We start from the raw sequence: 23,586 nt of genomic DNA on the forward strand, positions 1-23,586 counted from the left end.
ATCCATGCTGTTTGCATGGATTTATATAGTGTGACCTAGTTGTCAAGCACTTTCCAAGTGATGCTATCGCCTGGAAAGCGCTTGTCAATCTGCATGCGGAAACACATGTGAATCCGCATGTGGATCCGCATGTATTCTGCAGGAAAAACGCATGTACAATCTGCATGTACAATCTGCATGTACAATCTGCATGCGTTTTTTCTGCCAGGGAGATGCAGAAATGCTGCAGAAATTTTCTGCTTCATTTCTGCATCGTGGGCACATAGCCTTATAGGCGGGTTGGAAGGGGAAGCCAGCTGTAAAACGTCAGTCATTAGGCGAGTCGACTTTGTCATGTGGAACCACAAGTGCATGCAAATAACGTCATGAAAGTGGCAGTAAGTGCATGCATTCTACAATGGGGCAGCATGCGTCTCACAGCAGGGTGGTCGTAAGACGCAGGCCACTCCTATTGGCTGGATGTCCACATGCTGTACGATAAATGTCATATCCGGTCCAGTGCTGTATGCGCTCCACCAAAAGATAGCGGTGGAACGCAAAAGACATCACTTCCGGCTGGAAGTAACGTGGGTTGGTGATGCACAGAGCGATTGGTGGATACTATCAAAGGACGTCAGATACTGCCCTGCGTCTCACGACCACCCTGCTGTGAGATGCATGCTGCCCCATTGTAGAATGCATGCACTTACTGCCATTTTCATGACGTTATTTGCATGCACTTGTGGTTCCACATGATAAAGTCGACTTGCCTAATGACTGACGTTTTACAGCTGGCTTCCCCTTCCAACCCGCCTATAAATGGACAACATGCCACACTTGTGGATTACCCCTGACGAAGCTGCCAGTGGGCAGCAACACGCATTGGGCGACCTCAACAGGTAGTTTTTGCTGACCCTTCTATTATGATTGTACATCATTGTTTGTGCATCATTTTCTATTTGTGCTTTAAGCTTTGAGTACGATTTCCATATGCATTATATTGTCAGTCACCTGCACATTCTGCTGTTTATTGCTATCCTTGGGGTCATCATTACCCTTTAATCTATATTGCACTTGATACTATTGTCTATTTCTTGGTGTTTTCTATCCTGCTGATACAAGCTTGGGATGATTCTACGCTTGCATATAAGTGTATGTTTTTGTGGCGCCCCTGAGGGTTCAATCGCCACAGAGGTACTGCACCTCACCCAGAGGTGTGGTGTCTCCTTCTCTCAGGTAAGGAGGGAGTGCTGCCCGGAACCCCAACACTCACATTCAACACTACACTACTCCAGGCCGGCTGGAAGGGCAAGATGCATGCGCAGTGCTGAGCTCTGTCCCTGGCTGGAGTGGGGGGAACCCAAAGGTAGGGGGAACCAGTAGTGGGTGTGGGTGGAGGAAGCAGTTTAGGGGAGCACCATAGAAGGAGGTATAAAAAGGGAAGCCATCTTAGGGTGGCAGTTCAGTTCAGTAGATCAGTGAGTGAGGACAGTCAGTCAGGGAGCAGAGTCTCTCTAGGAGCTCTGCTCCACAAGTGGGGTCTAGTGCTAGAGGCCCAGGAGGGGAGCAGAGGAGGAAGGCTCCGTTCTGTTAACACTAGGACTACTGGACTCGTGACCCCGCCTAGAACTACTGAAAGGAGTCATTTTGACTCCTTGCTTGTTTTCGTTTATTTTTAGAGTTTCATTTGTGGTTATTTATTAATAATTATATTTTTTGTAATGTATTATTATTGTGAGATCCAACAGTAATGCTTTTGATTGTTTTTTTTCTGCTTTTCTTATTTTTCTACAGAAAATAACAATAATTATAATAGACGTTTTTCAAACATTTTTTTTTATTCAAGTGCACACATATAAACAACAACTGAAGAACAAAAAGCAGAGAAAATGTAGGTGGAGGAGCTTAAAAATGAAAATATGGCGCAGAATTCACCTTCTAAACATTTGGTGTTTCGCATTTTAGGCATTGCCTTTGATTTATGGCAGTACATTGCCCACACAAAGACTTACCACAAGTCTTACAATTTCCGACAGATCTATTTTTCTTGCACTTTTCTTTGATCTGGCAAAATTTTGTTTGAACCATCACTTCTGAGCATGTAGAAACTTGGGACGTGGAACCCTTTTCCCTATCTGTGACATAAGGACCACTCAACTCTCTCACAAGCGTTTGCAAAAATGCCTTGCGTGACATTTTTTGGTGGGTAATCTCCTTGAATATTATCCATGCATTTATACCCGCAAAGTCTAAGGCATTTTCAAATGCATGAACAGGCCATCTCCTTGTGCATGTTCGTGTGGTATATTTTCGTGCCATCTGATCCACTACATCTACTCCATATTTTGTTTCATTGTAAAACTTTACCGTTTCTGGAGTTTTTTTAGCGGAATCAGACGCAACAACAACATCTGGATGGACGGAACTCAAAATGACAACATTTTTGTTGGGCTTTCCTTGATATACTGTAAGTGTAAAATTGTCTTCATTTCTAAACACTTTAGTGTTGTACAATTCCTCTTTCATGGATTGTATTTCTTTAGGCACTTCTCGCCTTATCTTGTTCAGTGTTCCCACGATGGTTGTTCCTTTGCTTTTTAGCTGTTTAGCTAATTTTACTGAAGTAAAATAATTATCGGTTGTAACATTGCGACCTTTTTTCAAAAACGGGTCCAATAACTTCATTACCACATGGTCAGCTAAACGGTCCTCAGCACGGCGTGTGTCATCTTTGCCTAGATAAGGGAAGCCATTTGCCAGATATTTGCTCCTCTTATCAACAGCTAGCCAATATTTGTGGCCATATTTATCTGGTTTGGAAGGCATGTACTGCGTGAATGGACATCTAGTTTTGCTTGGGAAAAGTTGCTCATCCACCATTATGTATGGGCCAGGTTTGTAACACGCAATACAATTTTCAATAAACCTGTCCCACACAGTAGAAAATAGAGCAAACTTGTCCGTTTGCAGTCTCTCCGATCGAGTAGATTTCTCATCAAATCTGAGAAACCTCATAATTTCAACAAAGCGGTCCCTAGACATTGTCGCTTTGCAAAACGGTATTCCCCAGTCATTACACCAAATACTGCTAATCGAGTGACGGTTCGTGCCAGATATTCCACGAGCATAGAATATCGCAATGAATGCATCTAGCTCCTCATCAGATAGAGTTTGTTCAGCATTACACAGTAATACAAGCAGGTAAAACACAAGGAAAATGTGAAAAGTTGACATGTAAATTGAACTACATCTATATGAACATCAGGGTAAATAAGACAGACTGAAAAAATTATGCACAAAACTTTATAGCAACATTTAGTGACAAAAGGACCTCAAAATATAGTAGGGAGTCAAAATGACTCCCTTCAGTAGTTCTTGGTAAATTTTGAAAAAAACGCGCAAATTTTTCACCAAAATTATTTATTCTCACAAAATCTTTTTTCACATCATATTTGAGGAAAAGTCACCGAGTTTCAAGCCGGAATTCTGAAAAATGTAGTCACAGAAGAGAAACGAAAGGAGTCAAAATGACTCCATCAGTAGTTCTAGTGTTAAAGGGATCTCAGGGGGTACGGCGAGTGCAGGACGGCACCCGTACGCCCCGAATTTGTCAGAAGACAGAGGAATCGTAGGCCGCAAGAAGGGGACCGGCCCCTGGACCAGCCGTGTTACTCCAGGTCTAGGCTGGAAAAACCGGAGGCTTCTGGCTTTTATAGCTCAGTTGCCAAAGCCTCATTCTAATCACCGTGAGGGTCAAGCAGATCCGGGAACTCCAGTGAGACAGGAGGGACTTCAGAGCACCCGAGCGGGACTGAGAGTGGGGAAGCGCAGGGCAGGAGGGAGAAGACCCAGCGTGAAGACGGTCTAGAGAGGAACACAAGAAAGCGGGGTTCCATCAGGTGCTCCTAAATTACCTGAGGAAGAGCTGAACCCCCGTTCTGGTGAACGCAGCGCGACGTGGGAGGCTGTAAGCTGGACAGTGCAACCTGAGGAAATTAACAACTGTGAGTAAAGACTCGGATGACTGCACCGCACTGCCTCCGTCCATTATTTCAGCTGCGCCACCTTCCCCCTGCAATACAACGCCCAGCGCAACCAACAACACCTACATTGCCCTGAAGCTAGCTCTTCCTGTGGAGAGACACACCATCCCTGCTGCAGTAACATCAGCTCCAGAGGACTGCTCCACAGCGGCGGCTCCCTTTAGCCGCATTCCACAGGTGGCCTCACGAACTTTACCAATCCCCTATAAATATTCCCCTTTTTGTTGACCGCCCTGGGCCACGGACCGGGCCAGCCGTGATATCCCCCACCAGCATCCATAGGCCCGGCTGCCGAGTACCCCACGGCTCTGGGGGCGAGTCATCTCAAATGTTTTCAATCACTGTTTGTGTGCTTTTGTTGCTCTAGTGAATTATTGTTTCATAAAAATGTATTCCATATTTTCTCAATAACTCTGGGTGTGCTCGGTTATCTTTACCTGTGGCTTTCCTCTCTGCTCAAGCTATATATATTTCACAGGTTCCTTGTAGCACCCCTCATACACACAGCTGTGCCTCCTGTTCTTTTGTTTTCTATTAAATACAATAGAAATAACAGGAACAGGTGCTTTGCGTGGATTTTCCTCCTGGATCGACCAGTTAAAAGCAGTGACGTACCTTTATACATCTGCTGGGGTTTGAGGACATATCCACAATTGCCATTCACCTTGAATTTTGCACGATTTAATTCCATCATGCGTCCTTCTGTCTGATAGTTCAGCGCCACTGTGAACACAGAGAAAGAGAAGAGGGACAGTAACCAAAGCGCTTAGCACAGCTACATCGTGTGATCTTTATTTTATGTTTGAGACTTCAGACATTGAATACTAGATGCTAGGAAAATGCTACATTATCTGATGCAAGTCAACCGTGTATATGTCAGGTCCATCCATTATATATACAGCAATGTCGTAACCACTGCACATCCTATGAAGGGGAAATTGGAGCTCCTGCCAAAGCATCATGACGGTATTCATAAAGAGTGTCTGCAATATGATGCCAAGAACTTAACACTCCTAGAAACTTGCTGATACAAGGAGAAAACACTGAAATATAGGATCCCGGAGTGAACTCTACGGACTTGTGACACTATTCAGTCAAATGGAATTCAGAGGTGAAGCGGTGGGAAGAGTGGCAGGGATGAGTTTTCATCAAATGCGGCATTAATTCTGTGTTACTCAGTAAGTTGTAAACAGCAAGGTGATATACCGTAAGTTCAAAGATTATGGACATCCAGGTTCTTGTAGTACTGAGGCAGGGGTGTACATAGAAATCTGGGGGCCCTATAACACAGGTCCAAACAGAGCCCTATCCCTCTCATGAATGCCATTACGTCAGGAGAACTCAATGGAGGTGTTCACCCTGGCATCTTAGGGGTTAAACATCAGCAATCAAAGGTAGCTCCAAATTACAGCAGTTACCAGCGGGTGTCTGCTGTGTAAAACCTTTCCGAATTCTGTTATAGATATACGGTGTCACATTTCTTCTGGGGCCTGCTCCTACTACATCTGCTTCTGTCTCGGGCGCTGACAGATTCATTATGCGGATGGGCTGCTTAGGGTATGTTCCCACGGTCAGGAGCCGTTGCGTGCTTATGCAGAATCAAACCCGCAGCGTCCAGATGTTACAGCATAGTGGATCCCATGTCCACTATGCTCACCCTCGGAAACTGATATGTGGCGTGTCTTTCCAGACCGCAACATGTCAATTTCTCCAGCGGGTCCCCATGCGGGCTTTCCCCATAAACTTAACCTCTATGAGGAAAGTCCACATGTGAAAAAAAAATAAATGGTGCCGCTCATTTGCATAAAATGAACAGAAGCTGCAGCCGGCTATTCCGCTGTGTCAGGGTAGTAGGCGGCTCCGGACAGTGTGCACATACCCTCATAGAAGAAACGTAACCAGAAGCTCTGGGCGGTGCATCACAGCCAGCCACTAAGATTAGGACCGGTAGAACCGTCCATTCTGGCAGTATGGTTGTATGTACGCTGTACAGCTGGAGTAACCAGCTCCCTCCTTCTGGCCAATTGGAGAGCACCACACCCTACTCAAGCTTCTGATATATATTGCTGGAAGCTGATGGATATAGCCTTGTTCTCCGCTTCTTTCTTGTGTATTTGCTTAATGTTTTGAGCTTGACCTGTTCACGGACTATTCTTGTGTCTTCTGATCTTGTACGTTCTCTGCCCTCTTTGTTCTGACCCGCCTACCTGACGACTCCTGCATCACCAGCCAGCAGCTAACTCTGTGGCCCCTACCCAAGGATCCCTATACAAGTCAAGATTCCCATTCAGGGGTTAAAGGGTGAAGGCCATTTTCAGAGCTTCCAGGCAACCACTGACAGAGAGCCACATTGTATACGGCAAATGTTGAAAGCAGTGGGTGTGTGCCAGGCAGAAGGTGAGGTCATTTGGTACGGGCCTTAGCTGCTCATGGCCCCATAGCAATCGCATGGTCTACTGTACATCAATGAATTGAGGTTTATACAGTATAATTCTAACTCAATGGACCCTCTGCAGTATGAAAATTGGCAACGCCCCAGTTATGGGCATGTATCCTCAACCAAAACAAAATCTGCCATGTCACGGAGACCCAAGCCTTAAATTACAAGCACAAGTGGCACCATGACAGTAGTACATGTAAAGAAATGTACAACATGCATGTGAAGAAACTCATTTCCATTCACAATTGCACCAACATAACATAATGACTGTTAATAGTGAAGTTTAAATACTTATGGAGTAGTAAGACCTAAATACATTTCTGACACCAGCCATAAACTAAAAAACACCTTACAGACTTCAAATTTGCATTCTTTCATTCCCAATGAGCATTATTAGGTCTTTAGTGAGTAGCAGTACCTCCCCACTACCAGAGGAACATCAATTGCATCTTATCCGTTCAACTAGACTAAAAAAAAACAAAAAACAGGAGCAAAGAATAAGAAATAAAGGCATAAAAAGGCTAATTATTCTACGTATATTATACATACCCAACTGTATTCCAGCATTCCAGTAGGGAACAGGGTTAAAGTTACTGGAGTCTATCCTGTAAGCTGATGGATATATTCTGGTAAGCTGTTTCTGGTTGTACAGCATGAACTGTTCTGACTTCTGCTGAACGACTTGATGAGCCCTTGTCTCGCTGAAAGACAGAACATTTCCTGTGGATCCTGCAAAAAAAAAATAAAAACAAATGACAAAATCAGGTATTTTCAGTATTGGAGAGAGAAGCTTTTCATTTTTCTTTTCTTTAAAGAACATATTTATTAAACTGTAAGAAAGAAAGCAATCAAATCTCCCGAGTCAGAAAACATACTACAATAGCAGCGTGCATGGGTAGACTCTAAATAGATATAGCGGGGAGCGGGGGGCTGCACGCCGGCATGGGGTATTATGGCAAATTCCTATGGAAACAGTAGGTGTCGAGGAGTCATAATATTCCAGGATGAGAGGCAGAGGCAAACATTTCTGTATGGGTAACCCACTGTGAATTTCAATGATGGTAGGCTTTATTATGGATCTATACTCATTATAATGAAAAGCAAGTAAATGAATAACATAATAGCAGATTCTGATTACATGCCAGTAGCATCAAGAGTCATATTCTATTGTCTCTTCAAAATGTTATTGTTTTCATGTAAAGGGAAAGGCTTAAAGAGGAACCGTCATTTTAATTTTTATTTCATAAATCAATAATACACATGAAAATAAGAAACTTTGTAATATTTCTTATCAGAGAAATCTGCTTCGTTCTCCCCCAAGACTGATCTTTCGTTCTCAATTCTGAGGTAAAAATCTGTATTCAGTGAAGACAGACTTTCCCATTACTGAGATAGTAGCCACTGCCATCTCCTGATACAATTCTATGTAGATAGGAGGAGGGAGGAGCTAGAGACAGAGCTCCGCCCCTTCCTATGGAGAACCTCATCAGTAGCAGCGCTCATCTGCTGTCTCCGTAATGGGAAAGTCTTCACTGAATACAGATTTTACCTCAGAATTGAGAATTTTAAAATGACGGTTACTCTTTAAGTTAAGGCTAGACATGGCGTTCAGGTCACGACTGAGAAGTGACGCGGTCATGTCCTAATGTGGTTTTTAAACTGGCTATTGAATAATTATTTGATTTTGAGGAGGAACAGGTGTTTCGTTTCACCCACAGAATTTTTTAAGAGATTGTTGGCCACATGATTTTACAGGTGAGACAGATGTTCCCCCTGAAAAATCAAATAATGATTTAATAGGCAATTTGAAAATCACAGTTACACCTGGCCACTGCAGTTCTTGGCCTTACCTTTAGAAGATATGTACAGTACAGACCAAAAGTTTGGACACACCTTCTCATTTAAAGATTTTTCTGCATTTTCATGACTATGAAAATTGTACATTCACACTGAAGGCATCAAAACTATGAATTAACACATGTGGAATTATATACTTAACAAAAAAGTGTGAAACAACTGAAAATATGTCTCATTCTAGGTTCTTCAAAGTAGCCACCTTTTGCTTTGATGACTGCTTTGCACACTCTTGGCATTCTCTTGATGAGCTTCAAGAGGTAGTCACTGGAAATGGTCTTCCAACAATCTTGAAGGAGTTCCCAGAGATGCTTAGCACTTGTTGGCCCTTTTGCCTTCACTCTGTGGTCCAGCTCACCTAAAACCATCTCGATTGGGTTCAGGTCTTGTGACTGTGGAGGCCAGGTCATCTGGTGTAGCACCCCATCACTCTCCTTCTTTGTCAAATAGCCCTTACACAGCCTGGAGGTGTGTGTTTGGGGTCATTGTCCTGTTGAAAAATAAATGATGGTCCAACTAAACGCAAACCGGATGGAATAGCATGCCGCTGCAAGATGCTGTGGTAGCCATGCTGGTTCAGTATGCCTTCAATTTTGAATAAATCCCCAACAGTGTCACCAGCAAAGCACTCCCACACCATCACACCTCCTCCTCCATGCTTCACGGTGGGAACCAGGCATGTAGAGTCCATCCATTCACCTTTTCTGCGTCGCACAAAGACACGGTGGTTGGAACCAAAGATCTTAAATTTGGACTCATCAGACCAAAGCACAGATTTCCACTGGTCTAATGTCCATTCCTTGTGTTCTTTAGCCCAAACAAGTCTCTTCTGCTTGTTGCCTGTCCTTAGCAGTGGTTTACTAGCAGCTATTTTACCATGAAGGCCTGCTGCACAAAGTCTCCTCTTAACAGTTGTTGTAGAGATGTGTCTGCTGCTAGAACTCTGCATGGCATTGACCTGGTCTCTAATCTGAGCTGCTGTTAACCTGCGATTTCTGAGGCTGGTGACTCGGATAAACTTATCCTCAGAAGCAGAGGTGACTCTTGGTCTTCCTTTCCTGGGGCGGTCCTCATGTGAGCCAGTTTCTTTGTAGCACTTGATGGTTTTTGCAACTGCACTTGGGGACACTTTCAAAGTTTGCCCAATTTTTTGGACTGACTGACCTTCATTTCTTAATGTAATGATGGCCACTCGTTTTTCTTTACTTAGCTGCTTTTTTCTTGCCATAATACAAATTCTAACAGTCTGTTTAGAAGGACTATCAGCTGTGTATCCACCTGACCTCTGCACAACACAACTGATGCTCCCAACCCCATTTATAAGGCAAGAAATCCCACTTATTAAACCTGACAGGGCACACCTGTGAAGTGAAAACCATTTCCGGTGTCTACCTCTTGAAGCTCATCAAGAGAATGCCAAGAGTGTGCAAAGCAGTCATCAAAGCAAAAGGTGGCTACTTTGAAGAACCTAGAATATAAGACATATTTTCAGTTGTTTCACACTTTTTTGTTAAGTATATAATTCCACATGTGTTAATTCATAGTTTTGATGCCTTCAGTGTGAATGTACAATTTTCAAAGTCATGAAAATACAGAAAAATCTTTAAATGAGAAGGTGTGTCCAAACTTTTGGTCAGTACTGTATGTGTAACTACAGGTCATACATTTGTGTCATTAGCAGGGGCGGCACTGGTCTCTACATGCCAGGTAATCCTCTTACAATGCGCACTGACGGTGCGCTCTGCTGCCAGCTCGTCAATTCTGATCAGAGCCAGAGAAAGAGCGCACTGTCATTGTGCACATCCCACAGTGACAAGAATCTAGTAGAGCAGGGACTAGCCCAGCCCCCGAAAAGGAAGTCACTGATGACTCTTCATTTCAGGGAGGAGGCAGAGGCGGCAGTAGTGACCTCTGCCCCCTGATAACGCTTCGTTTGAGTATCCCAGCATCCACTGGGATTCTCAAACGAAGAGTCATCAAAAAAGAAGTAGTAAATAGATAGGCATTTAGAATGAAAATCAATTTGTGTTTTGTACCACCCCTTTATTAAATAAGGTGTTAAAGCATTTAATGGCACAAATGGTGTTTAGCCCAAAAAATGAATTAGATCCACAAGACATTTACAAAATGTACAGGCATCTGTTAAAGGATCTATCAGCAGGTTTTTGCAATGTTATCTTGAGAGCACCATGATGTAGTGGAAGACACCTGGATTCCAGTGATGTGTCATTTACTGGGCTGTGTTTTGCTGTTTCAATACAACCAATGATTTATCAGCAAGAGATTAGCATTACAGGACAAGTTGGCACGTGCAGGGTAGTCCAACCACATTTCCAGCATTAACTGGCAGCTCCCTGTCACTATACAATATACACAGAAAGCTGTGGAGTGGGCGGGTTATAAACAGAAAACTGGCACCACAACAGTAATATGCAAGGGTATTGTGCCATACACCCAAAAAGTATGTAACAGTAACAAAGAGAGAAAGAGAGAGGGAGCATAGTGTATATAAGGCAGCAAGTATCCAATATAATACAATAAATACAGGATATGTAAACAACCAAGATTTTTATTGATATCAATAAAACATAAAAACAATTTTAAAAAGGGGGTGGAAATTACCCCGAGGTGACCAAGAATACTAGCTATGCTATGATATACAAAGCTAGCAGCAAGAAAATGGATTCCCCCAGTAACTGCAAAAAGATGGTGAAATTATGGCAGGAGGGGGATTGCCTATGGCCTGTGGCAAATTTAATATAAGGTCAACAAAATTTCTTTAATATAGTATACGCCTAAAAAATCAATAGCAAAACGGTAATAACTAGACATGATCATTGCAAACCTAATTAAAGAAATTTAGAGATAAAATATAAACATGATCAAACAATAGTGCCCTATATTATTAACCTAAATAATAGCCGTATAACTCACATGATTTGCTATAGAGTCAGCTAAAGTGCTATATAAGGGGTTACAGAAACAACCCAATCAAGGATTAACCTGCTGCTGTCGGATTACATAGCAAAGTCTGCTGACAGATTCCTTCTAATAGCAGTTTGTTGACAGTTTCTAGGTTGCGTCATTTTTGCAGATCCTTTATTATAGTGCATTTTACCAGTTCTACATTACTCAGCTAGTAAAGGGGTCAACGGACTAAATTTTTTCGAAGTAAAAAGCTAGTACCAGAACACCTACATCAAGGTACGGTAACCAGCTAACTTAGGTAGGATTTCACAGCTGGCTACTGAATATGAAGAATATATAATCAGATTCTCCTTACAAGTATTCTACTTGGAGAAGTTTACAAAGATTCATTGTTAGTACATTGTGGTTGTCTACCCAGGATTCAGCAAATGTGTAGGAGAGACATGTTTTGCACAAGCCTTTTCAGTCACTGCTAGAGTGAAATGAAAACAAGCATTAGAAACGATAAGCTTCATTGTTTGGATCTATGTCAGCAAAACATGCAATTATGATAAAAGCTCAAATCGCCGACCACAACAACAGCAAAGCTTCTTCTATATCAATTCAGAAGACTTTAACTCAATCTACACAAATGTAAATATAATAATGAAATGGAAACGGCCAATCTCAGCATGAAAGACTATGAAGACGAGCGTAGGTAGCCTTTCTAGTCTAATAATGCTAAACTAAAAATCACAAACTGTACGGAATAGCAGGAGGCTGACATGTAATATTTTATTAAGGATAAGTAAATATAGCAAAATCTCAAAGATGGAAACGTCATCTGTACCGCTCGTACCAGTAGTGTTGACCAATATACCGAATGCTAAGTATCAATTACAGAGGATTGCTCCATAACAAAGGCTTTAGAATGTTAATGTGTATATCTATATTTTACACGGTGGTTTCTACGTGCATTGGTGATCATGACACAATCCCCCTACCCACAATTGAATATACTACCTCACACATGATAATGTAATACTCCTGCTGGACTAGAGGAATTTAGCAGATTATACATGGTATCTCCAGTCTCTGTCTTTCATAATGGGGGTCTGCTGCATCCTGCAGTGCATCAGTATATATATCCTAATCAACTGCTATTTTGCAGACAATGTTGAATTCCAATTTATTAATTGAGGTGGTCAAAAATATCTTAAAAAGGGAACCTGTACCCAGGAAAAAACGCTGTTAACCTGCCGATATGGGGTTAATCTGCAGGCTAATAGCGTTACTAAACTGCCCAGTGCCCACCCATAGCCAAACACTGCCAGGAGAAAATTAATTTTAATTGTGCCCGGCAGCGGCACTGGCTCGGTCACCGGCTAAAACCACACCCCTGGCACTGACTGACGCTGGCTCTGCATTAGGGCCGGCTGTCAGTCAGTGCCGGGTGCACCGGGCAAGATAGTTCCACTATTAACCTGCAGATTAACCCCAAGTTTTTTTCTGGTGACAGGTTCCCTTTAAACGCCATCTGTCTTTCCATGAAGGGTTATAGGGATGCTATAGGACCCTTGTGGAGGAGTTTGCCAGCACAGGGTGGGCTTATATTTTTTCCCAAAAAACACATGAATCTACAAAAATCCAGTACAAAAAAGTAAAGCTGGTCAAGACCGGAGAGTCCAGGTAATCACAGACAGGGAGGAGAAGACCCAGTACGTAGTCCGGCCCCTGTGCACCGAAATCTAAATAGCAGAAAACTTCAAAAAGAGATTACAGAAGAACAACTAAGTGGATTTCTTCACCAAAGTAATCAATGTAATCAGTATTACAACACCATTACAGCCAAGTCTGTACTTCACATTACAATATCGAGCTGACACAAAAGAAATGGGAAAACCATTGCAAAAACAATCAGGAAACAATTGAAAAAACAACAACAACAAAAAACTTTCCGGAGCAACAAACGAACAAACGGCAGCGTTTCCTAAATAGTCTTCTGCTTGAAAAACTTGACATCAGAGTTTAAAATATATTGCATGCACATACCCTAAATGTAGACTTTTGTGAGATTTCTAAAGGACTTGAAATCTTGATTGAGAAAACGGTCATTAAATACAGTAGTAAACCAGACCGGCCTCCCTTCCTGAAATCCAAGCCTAAATGTAATACCGGTCCAGAACTTTGGGCAGCTTTAACTCTGCACCTTATAACAAACCAAGCATTGATACTCTACACTAGGGATGGGGGAACTTTTTTTCTGCCAAGCGCCATTTGAATATTTGTAACATCCTTCGGGGGCCGTACAAATCACACGCTAACTCCGCCAACAAAGTACGTCCTGATGCTGGCACTGGTGTCAGGCCATAATCTTTCATTGCATGCGCTTCAGCATTCAGAAGTGATCAGTGCTCACAGAGCAAGACGGAATTAATGGGCTGGCAGCCCAAGCACTGCAGTCTCCGAGAATCTGCCCGGGGGCCAGATAAAAGGTCTTCAAGGGCCGTAGACGGCCCACGGGCCTGAGGTTCCCCGCCCCTGCTCTACACATTGTACATCTTTCAAAAAGATGTAACATAAGTAATATTAAAACAATACCTTACCATCATCCATTATGTCCTGTGCAGATACCGAATTTGTGTACACCACGAGATCAGACAGAGCACGACATAATTTCATGGTCTTCCTCCGTCGGCCCAACCTGCAAGGTTACAGTTGGAAAAAATGATTGAGGAGGAATCTAAACTGATAAATCACAAGAAATACTAAATCTTTCCTAATTAAGCTTTAATTACTCCTGTCTCTTCACTCACTAAATAACATTGTGCTCACAGATACGGCAATGTTTAACTCAGCAGATAACAAATCTTTTCCAAATTACATTTCTCATTATTTCAAAACCATCAAGATAAATCCATTTCCTGGGGATACATAGAGAGGACTTCAATAAATTACTTCCGGGAAAAAGTACATTGAGATCACAGAGATTACCATCATAGAAGACAAAACACCTTGATAAAAGTGACAGCCACTTAATTTCCATGGTATTAAGCCCCACTGTTTCCCAATGACAGTTTCAGTATCCCCATAACAGTGACAGCCATGGCTCCAGGCTGTCACTATGGACTAGTTCTTGTAAGAAAGATTTCACACATCTGTGTTTTGCAGTCAGAATACACTCCACGGTTCACGATTTAGCCACGGGTCTCCTGACCTGAACTTGACTTTGTAACAAATCCTTTGCAGGCAATGACTGCCTGAAGTCTGGAAGCCATGGACATCACCAAACGCTGGATTTACTCCTTTTTAATGCTGTACGGGCCCTTACTGCAGCTGACTTTAGTTGTGCTTGTTTGTGGGTTTTTCTGCCTTAAGTTTTGCCTTAAGCATGTGAAATGCTGCTCAATGGGGTTGAGATCTGATGACTGACTTGGCCATTGCAGAATATTCCACTTGTTTGCTTTAAAAAACTCTTGGGTTGCTTTCGCAGTATGTTTTGGGTCATTGTCCATCTATACTGTGAAGCGCCATCCAATCAGCCTTGCTGCATTTGGTGGAATCTGAGCAGAAAGTATCACCCTGTTCACTTCAGAGTTCATCCGGCTGCTTCTGTTTTCAGTCACATCATCAATAAACACTAGTGACCCAGTGCCATTGGAAGCCATGCATGCCCATGCCATCACACTGCCTCCACCATGTTTTACAGAGGATTTGTGTGCTTTGGATCAAGAGCTGTTTCAAGCCTTCGCCATACTTTATTCTTCCTATTATTTTGATACAGGTTGATCTTAGTTTCATCTGTCCAAAGAATGTTTTTCCAGAATTGGGTGGCTTCTTTAGATGTTTTTTTGGCAAAATCTAATCTGGCCTTTCTATGTTGAAGGCTGATTAATGGTTTGCATCTTATGGTGAATCCTCTGTAGTTGCGCTCATGAAGTCTTGTCTTTATGGAAGACTTAGATACTGAAACTTACTTCCTGGAGTGTGTCCTTCTCTTGAGTGGATGTTGTGAAGGGGTTTTTCTTCACCATGGCAAGGATTCTGCGATCGTTCACCACTGATGTCCACCATGGGCGGCCAGGCCTTTTTGAATTGCCAAGCTAACCAGAGCACTTTTTTTTGCAGAATGTACCAAACTGTTGATTTGGCCACTGCTAACATTTCTGCTATTTCTCTGATGCATTTCTCCTTTTTTCAGTATAATGATGGTTTGTTTTCTTCTATTGAGAGTTCCTTTGACCGCATGTTGTGTGTTCACAGCAATAGCTTTCAAATGCAAATGCCACACCTGTAATCAGCTTCAGACATTTTAACTGCTTAATTGATAATGGATCAACATAGAAATAGCCCATTAAAAAGCATTTGAGATATCTGTCCAATTATTAGGATGTGACTGCCCTGAAATTAAAGCTGAAAGTCTGCACTTTCAGCTCATATTGATCATTTAACTATATCTTGAATATGTTAAACTGCTAAAACTTGTGTCTGTTTCTAACTGTATATGCCTATGAGGCTGTTTCATACCACATTGATATGTTCTTTATTTGGAGGTATACATTGTAAGTATTTAGCAAGGTATACCTTCAACGAAACATTCCAACAACTGCCATTGTGTAGGCATACAATTTAAACCCTATGATTAGGTTTCCAGGACCAATATTATAAAATTATTTTGAAAAGAGGCCATCAATATCTGATTGCTGGGGGTGCGACACCCGGCATCCCAGCTGATCAACTGTTACCGGGAGCACTGGTAGTTCTCGGTTGCTGCCGAAACACAGCTGCTTAGTCAAAACTATAGTGGCCGCGGTCGTGTAATGCAGATCCACACACTATTCATTTGAATACAAGGTGGATGTACATTGCTCGGCCGCGGACACTATAGATATGACACAGCTGCTGTGTTCCAGGAGCAACTGAAAACTACCAACAGCTGCCCGCAACAGATAATCAATGGGGATGCCGGGTGTTGCACCACCAGCAATCAGATAAGGCTAGGCCATCAATAAAGAAAAAGTAGTGGCCAACCCCATTAACTGAATTCATGGATATGAAGGGGAGATCAGAGCCGGAATACAATGTAATGTTATCCCGGCAAAAATGCACATGATTCTCAGGCACAGAGAAATCCTAACAACTATTTTTCAGCTATTTAGCCAATCACATGGTTAGAAGACAACTACTACTACCAAGAAACTACACAGACATATTACAATTTAATCCAACACTGCACAGAATTATTCAAGGTGTTTCACAAGTAAATAAAAAGAATGGTTACAAGTAAAGCAACAAAAAGGCTAAGAACTTCAATAATGAATCCAGGCGTTGTTTAAAGTATCAGAGATGTTCACAAAAGCAATATTTTGGCAATATTTAAAGCGGTACTCCGGGGAGATGAAACATTTTTGCACTGTCTCTGCCCTCATAAACTATAAAGATGAGATGCTCAGTGCACTTTAACTATCTTTATAACCTATGTAATTCCATGTGACAGGATCTGCTCCTCACTGCTCCCCCCTCCCATCTGGGACATTACATTACACACCAGTACACAGCTCCCCTCCTTGACTAACAGCCAATTTCCTGTAAGTAGCAGGGCTTTGGCCTGCTCCAGGCTCTTCCTAGCTGCCCATCCCCTGATATCTGTCTCTATTTAGTCCAAGAACAGGGGGAGTATTCCCTTCTAGTAGCATTCATTTCAACAAGAAGATGCAAACACACCAAATACAATCCAGAGTGATAAAGTTGCAGGGGTCAGGACACTACCACGTTAGTATGGGGGAGGGGGGATAGACCATGGCAGTACTGAATAAACCAATGCAGTGCTCAGCCACTGCTCCTTGTATGACACATGGCAGTATACATTATGCACTGTTATGGGTTGTACAGCAGAGGAACAAAGCGTTTATTTGCATCTTCTTGTTGACATGACTGCTACTAGAAGGGAGTCTCCCCCTGTTTTTGGACTGAATAGAGACAGATATCATGGGGCGGGCAGCTAGGAACAGTCTGCGACAGGCCAGGCCCCCTGCTATTATCAGTAAACTGGCTGTTACTCACAGGGGGGAGCTGCACACTAGTGTGTGATGTAATGCCTCCGACGGGGGAGCAGTGAGGAGCAACTCCTGTCATATGGAATTATAAGGGTTATAAAGATAATTAAAGTGCACTGGGCATTTCATTTTTATAGTGTATGAGTGCAGAAACAGTGCAAAATTTTTGATCTCCCCGGAGTACCCCTTTAAGAAAACTTACGGCAACAGTGATCTCCTAATAATACACAAAAGCTATAGTTACTTATTACAAGAATAATTCTGGTTCCTAGTGCTATGGTAGCAACAAAGTGATCAACAATTAAAGGGTTTGTAACTGTGACAGGACTGGAAGCGATGATTTCCCATTCTTCAGTCACCTGATTCTTGTGGCCTTTGATTATATGCAGCAGTTCGGTCACTGGCCCCAGCAGTCAGGAGACCAGAGAATTCGACATCATTGTTAAGATCAGAACAACACAAAGAATTTTTTGGGTGGTGGACAACCCTCTAAATTACAGTCTATAGTTAAAGGGTACCTGTCTTAAACTGCTACATCTCCAAATTTATAATTCTATATAACACTTTAAAAGATAAACAAGTTGATCTGTTCATGATAATGATGATGCATTTACAGCTACTCAGCCTCAAACTGTTTTCCCCGTCTAGTCTAATTATCCCCGGTTGACGGATCGTTGGCTCCAATACATGGCAGTGAATACAGCTTGAGGCTGAGAAGATTTAAGTACATTGTCCGACCTCAATGCACTTCCAGACCCACATATATATATTATATATATATATTATATATATATATATATATATATATATATATATATATATATATATATATATATATATATATATATATATATATATATTGTAATGCAGCGCCTTGCTTGGCATTACTGTATGGTCCAGGGTATGTTTTGGCCGACCAGGTACCTCCCCCTCAGCTGACTGGTCACATGAATGTGACATCACACAGGTCTTTTTGCACACAGAAGGTCTGAACACATGACTGTGACATCAGCTAAGGTCCTGTCTGTGTATGTGTGTGTGTGCTACAGGATATATAAACCCTGGTAGTCTTGAGACAGTGTGTTAGGCGTGAGGCCTGTTCCCATGTGGGACACCGTGATACAGTGAAGACTGGCAGCCTGAAAGGTCGAGGCTGGATCCTGTGTGTAGATGCCAGTGGCCTTGGAGGGAAAGCCGGATTGGAAGGCAAGAGTCCTGGAAGGCAAAGACTGGATGTGTGTGTGAAACATTCCAGTAGTCTTTGAGGGAACGAGGGCTGGAGACCCCCACCTGGGAAAGCCCTAAAGCCACAGTGGTGGCAAACCAAACGGACTGAAGCAGCCAAAACCCGGCAAAGGTAAAAATACTGCTTAATGTGGACATTTATGCTATTACCTTGCTGAGGGCTGTAACTTGGGCCAACTGGGCCTGTTCTGCTACTTGAGAGACTCCCTGATGTTATGTGTGTAAACATGCCGGTGATATACTAAGATGGACTGTGTGAAAAGCGGTTTATGATAAACAATAAACTGCAGCATTGAGAAATACCGGAAAGACATTGCATGTGTGCTTTAATTGACCCGGTGCAGCGAGTGTCCCCCAGTATGATGACTAGCGCTGCCTTACAAAAAAAAAATATTATATATATATATATATATATATATATATATATATATATATATATATATATATATATATATATATATATATATATATATATATATATATATATATATTTTGCACAAAAAAATAAAGGGAACACTTAAACAACACAATGTAACTCCAAGTCAATAACACTTCTGTGAAATCTACTTGTCCAGTTATGAAGCAACACTGATGGGGAATCAATTTCTCCTGCTGTTGTGCAAATGGAACAGACAACTGGTAGAAATGATAGGCAATTAGCAAGATACCCCCTATAAAGGAGCGGTTCTGCAGGTGGCGACCACAGACCATTTCTCTGTTCTCATCTTTTTTGGCTGTTGTTTGGTCACCTTTTCACTTTGTTATTGCTCTCACCCCTAGAGGTACAGTAGCGTGAGGGGGTGTGTATACAGTACAACCCACAGAAGTTGCTCAGGTAGTGCAGTTCATCCAGGATGGCTGTGGCAAGAAGGGTAGCTGTGTCTGTCAGCACAGTGTCCAGAGCATGGAGCAGATACCAGGAGATGTGGAGGGAGCCATAGGAGGGCAACAACCCAGCAGCAGGACCGCTACCTCCTCCTTTGTGCAAGAAGGAACAGGAGGAACACTGCCAAAGCCCTGCAAAATGACCTCCAGCAGGCCACAAATGTGCATGTGTCTACACAAATGGTTAGAAACCGACTCCATGGGGGTGGTATGAGGGCTCGACGTCCACAGATGGGGGTTGTGCTCATAGCCCAACACCGTGCAGGATGCTTGGCATTTGCCATAGAACACCAGGATTGGCAAAGTCGCCACTGTCGCCCTGTACTCTTCACAGATAAAAGCAGGCTCACACTGAGCACATGCGACAGACGTGACAGAGTCTGGAGACACCATGGAGAGCGATCTGCTGCCTGCAACATCGTTCAGCATGACCGGTTTGGCAGTGGGTCAGTAATGGTGTGGGGTGGCATTTCTTTGGAGGACTGCACAGCCTTCCATGTGCTCGCCAGAAGTAGCCTGACTGCTATTAGGTACCGAGATGAGATCCTCAGACCCCTTGTGAGACCATATGCTGGTGCGGTTGGCCCAGGGTTCCTCCTAATGCAGGACAATGCCAGACCTCATGTGGCTGGAGTGTGTCAGCAGTTCCTGCAAGATGAAGGCATTGACGCTATGGACTGGCCCGCCCGTTCCCCAGACCTGAATCCGATTGAGCACATCTGGGACATCATGTCTCGCTCCATCCACCAACGTCACATTGCACCACAGACTGTCCAGGAGTTGGCGGATGCTTTAGTCCAGGTCTGGGAGGAGATCCCACAGGAGACCATCCACAACCTCATCAGAAGCATGCCCAGGCGTTGTAGGGAGGTCATACAGGCACGTGGAGGCCACACACAATACTGAGCCTCATTTTGACTTGTTTTAAGGACATTACATCAAAGTTGGATCAGCCTGTAGTGTGTTTTTCCACTTTAATTTTGGGGGTGACTGCAAATCCAGGCCTCCATTGGTTAATAAATTTGTTTTCAATTGATGATTTTTGTGTGATTTTGTTGTCAGCACATTCAACTTTGTACAGAACAAAGTATTCAATGAGAATATTTCATTCATTCAGATCTAGGATGTGTTATTTGAGAGTTCCCTTTATTTTTTTGAGCAGTGTATATATGCATATATACACATATATATACATATATATATATACATACACACTCACATACACACAGACACACACACTGCTCAAAAAAATAAAGGGAACACTTAAACAACACAAATAACTCCAAGTAAAACAAACTTCTGTGAAGTCAAACTGTCCACTTAGGAAGCAACACTGATTGACAATCAATGTCACATGCTGTTGTGCAAATGGAATAGACCAACGCAAGAAGCCTGACCAATAAGGCGGATGAGCTGTGGGCGCTTATATGGGAGGAGGGGTATGACATCGTAGGTATAACAGAGACTTGGCTAGACGATAGCTACGACTGGGCGGTAAATTTATTAGATTATAGTTTATTTAGAAGGGACCGGAAACAGGGGAAAGGCGGAGGAGTCTGCTTATATGTAAAGTCATGTCTAAAGCCCAGACTAAGGGAAGATATAGGAGAGGGAGAAGAGGGGGTCGAGTCCATGTGGGTAGAGATAGAGGGGGCAAAAAATAATAATAAAATATTACTGGGGGTCTGCTATAAGCCACCAAATATAACAGAGGAGAATGAGAATCTGCTATTAGGACAAATAGACAAAGTAGCAAAACATAATGAAGTGATTGTAATGGGGGATTTCAACTACCCGGATATTGACTGGGAAACAGAAACCTGTAGATCTCAGAAAGGAAAAAGGTTCTTGACAAATATTAAGGATAATTATCTCTCCCAACTAGTGCAGGAACCAACGAGAGGGAAGGCCGTGTTGGACTTAATATTGACTAATAGGCCTGATAGAATAACTGAGGTACAGATAGGGGGGGCACCTAGGTAATAGCGACCATAATATTATCGACTTCAAAATGCCCTTCAGTAGGGTTATCAATAAGGGAACAACAAAAACATTAAACTTTAGGAGGGCGAAGTTTGATCAGCTGATAGAAAACCTTCAACTTATTGACTGGGACAAAGTACTTAATCAATGGAATACGAATAGTAAATGGGAAACCTTCAAAAGAATTCTGAATACTCAGTGCGAGAGGTATATACCGTATGGGAATAAAAGGGCCAGAAATAAGAGGAAACCAATATGGTTGAACAAGAACGTAAAAGGGGCGTTAAATAGCAAAAAAGAGGCATTCAAGAGATTAAAACAGGAAAACAGTAAGGAGGCACTAATGTGTTACAAGGAAAAAACGAGAACCTGTAAAAAACAAATAAAAATAGCGAAGGAGGAAACAGAGAGACGTATTGCTAGGGAAAGTAGATCAAATCCCAAACTGTTCTTTACGTATATAAATAGTAAAAGGATTAAATCGGATAATATTGGACCGATAAAAAGTGAGGAAGGCAAAATCATAGAGAAAGATGAGGATAAAGCTAATCTATTAAATAATTTTTTTTCGACAACTTTCACAAAGGAAATAGAACTAACAGGAGAAATGAGAAGTGACAAACTTAATCCTCCACTAAGTATGACAAATCTAACCCAAGTTGAGGTACAGAAACGCCTCAGTAACATTAAAATAAACAAATCACCAGGACCTGATGGCATACACCCACGGGTACTAAGGGAACTAAGTAATGTGATAGACAGACCGTTATATCTTATATTTAAGGACTCTGTTGAGACTGGGTCTGTACCACTTGATTGGCGACAGGCGAATGTAGTGCCAATATTCAAAAAGGGAGCAAAAAGTGACGCCGGAAACTATCGGCCGGTGAGTCTGACGTCTGTTGTGGGCAAAATTTTTGAAAGCTTCATTAAAGAGGCAATTACGGAGCATCTTGATGCTAATAATCTTTTAATCCCGAACCAACATGGATTCATGAGGAATCACTCCTGCCAAACAAACCTGATTGACTTCTACGAGGAGGTTAGCTCTCGAGTAGATCAGGGGGAACCAGTGGATGTCGTGTATCTCGACTTCTCAAAAGCGTTCGATAGCGTGCCACATAATAGGTTGGTATACAAAATGAGAATGATGGGGCTGGGGGAAAATGTCTGCAAGTGGGTAGCAAACTGGCTAAGGGATAGAAGACAGAGGGTGGTTATAAATGGAATATACTCAGATTGGGTAAGCGTCACTAGTGGGGTACCACAGGGGTCTGTACTAGGCCCAATGTTATTTAATATCTTTATTAACGACATAGTCAAAGGGATAAATAGTAAAATATCAATGTTTGCAGATGACACAAAGTTATGTAAAACAATTAATACAAAAGAGGACAGTGCAGACCTACAGAGGGATTTGGATAAGCTGGGTAGGTGGAGCATTAAATGGCAAATGAGGTTTAACGAGGAGAAATGTAAGGTCATACATATGGGAAGGAAAAATGGAAGTCACCAGTACTCACTGAATGGGAAATCATTGGGGAATTCAGAGATGGAGAAGGACTTGGGCATCTTGATTGATAGCAAACTAAATTGGAGTGCCCAAAGTCAGGCCGCTGCTGTAAGGGCAAACAGGGTAATGGGATGTATCAGAAGAGGTATAGCTGCAAAGGATGAGAACATTGTTCTTCCACTGTACAAAGCACTGGTCAGACCACACTTGGAATACTGTGCTCAGTTATGGGCCCCAATATATAGAAAGGATATAAATGAGCTTGAAAAGGTACAAAGGAGGGCAACAAAATTAATAAGGGGAATGGAGGGACTGCAATACCCAGAGAGGTTGGCAAAACTAGGACTATTCAGCCTGGAAAAGAGAAGGTTGAGGGGGGACATAATAAATGTGTACAAATATGTTAGGGGACAGTATAGAGATCTTGCCCGGGATTTGTTCAAAAGGAGGGATATTACGGTAACAAGAGGGCATTCACTAAGACTGGAAGAGAAAAGGTTTCAGCACCAGCATAGGAAGGGGTTCTTTACGGTAAGAGCAGTGAGAATATGGAATTCACTGAATGAGGAGACGGTAATGTCGGATTCACTACACCAGTTCAAGCGGGGACTGGATGCATTTCTAGATACCAGGCAGATTTCAGCATATACTTAAAAATAAAATAAAATAGTAGGTTGATAC

General features: G+C 42.4%; 1 protein-coding gene across 7 annotated transcripts in view; it reads right to left on the minus strand.

Moving 5' to 3' along the window:
- Positions 1 to 23,586, minus strand: part of PLCH1 (phospholipase C eta 1) — a 367,659-nt gene that overhangs the window by 17,109 nt on the left and 326,964 nt on the right. For all 7 annotated transcript variants that reach the window (XM_073674758.1, XM_073674759.1, XM_073674757.1 and 4 more), the window contains 3 exons: positions 13,830 to 13,927; positions 7,012 to 7,191; positions 4,638 to 4,745 (listed from right to left, as the gene is read on the minus strand). In XM_073674758.1, the coding sequence (XP_073530859.1) occupies positions 4,638 to 4,745; positions 7,012 to 7,191; positions 13,830 to 13,927 (386 nt within the window). The remainder of the gene's footprint in view (positions 1 to 4,637; positions 4,746 to 7,011; positions 7,192 to 13,829; positions 13,928 to 23,586) is intronic.

The sequence above is a fragment of the Phyllobates terribilis genome, unplaced genomic scaffold (genome assembly GCF_046119375.1).
Source record: "Phyllobates terribilis strain yellow unplaced genomic scaffold, ASM4611937v1 Scaffold_3__8_contigs__length_932513732, whole genome shotgun sequence".
In the NCBI taxonomy this organism is placed as follows: domain Eukaryota; kingdom Metazoa; phylum Chordata; class Amphibia; order Anura; family Dendrobatidae; genus Phyllobates; species Phyllobates terribilis.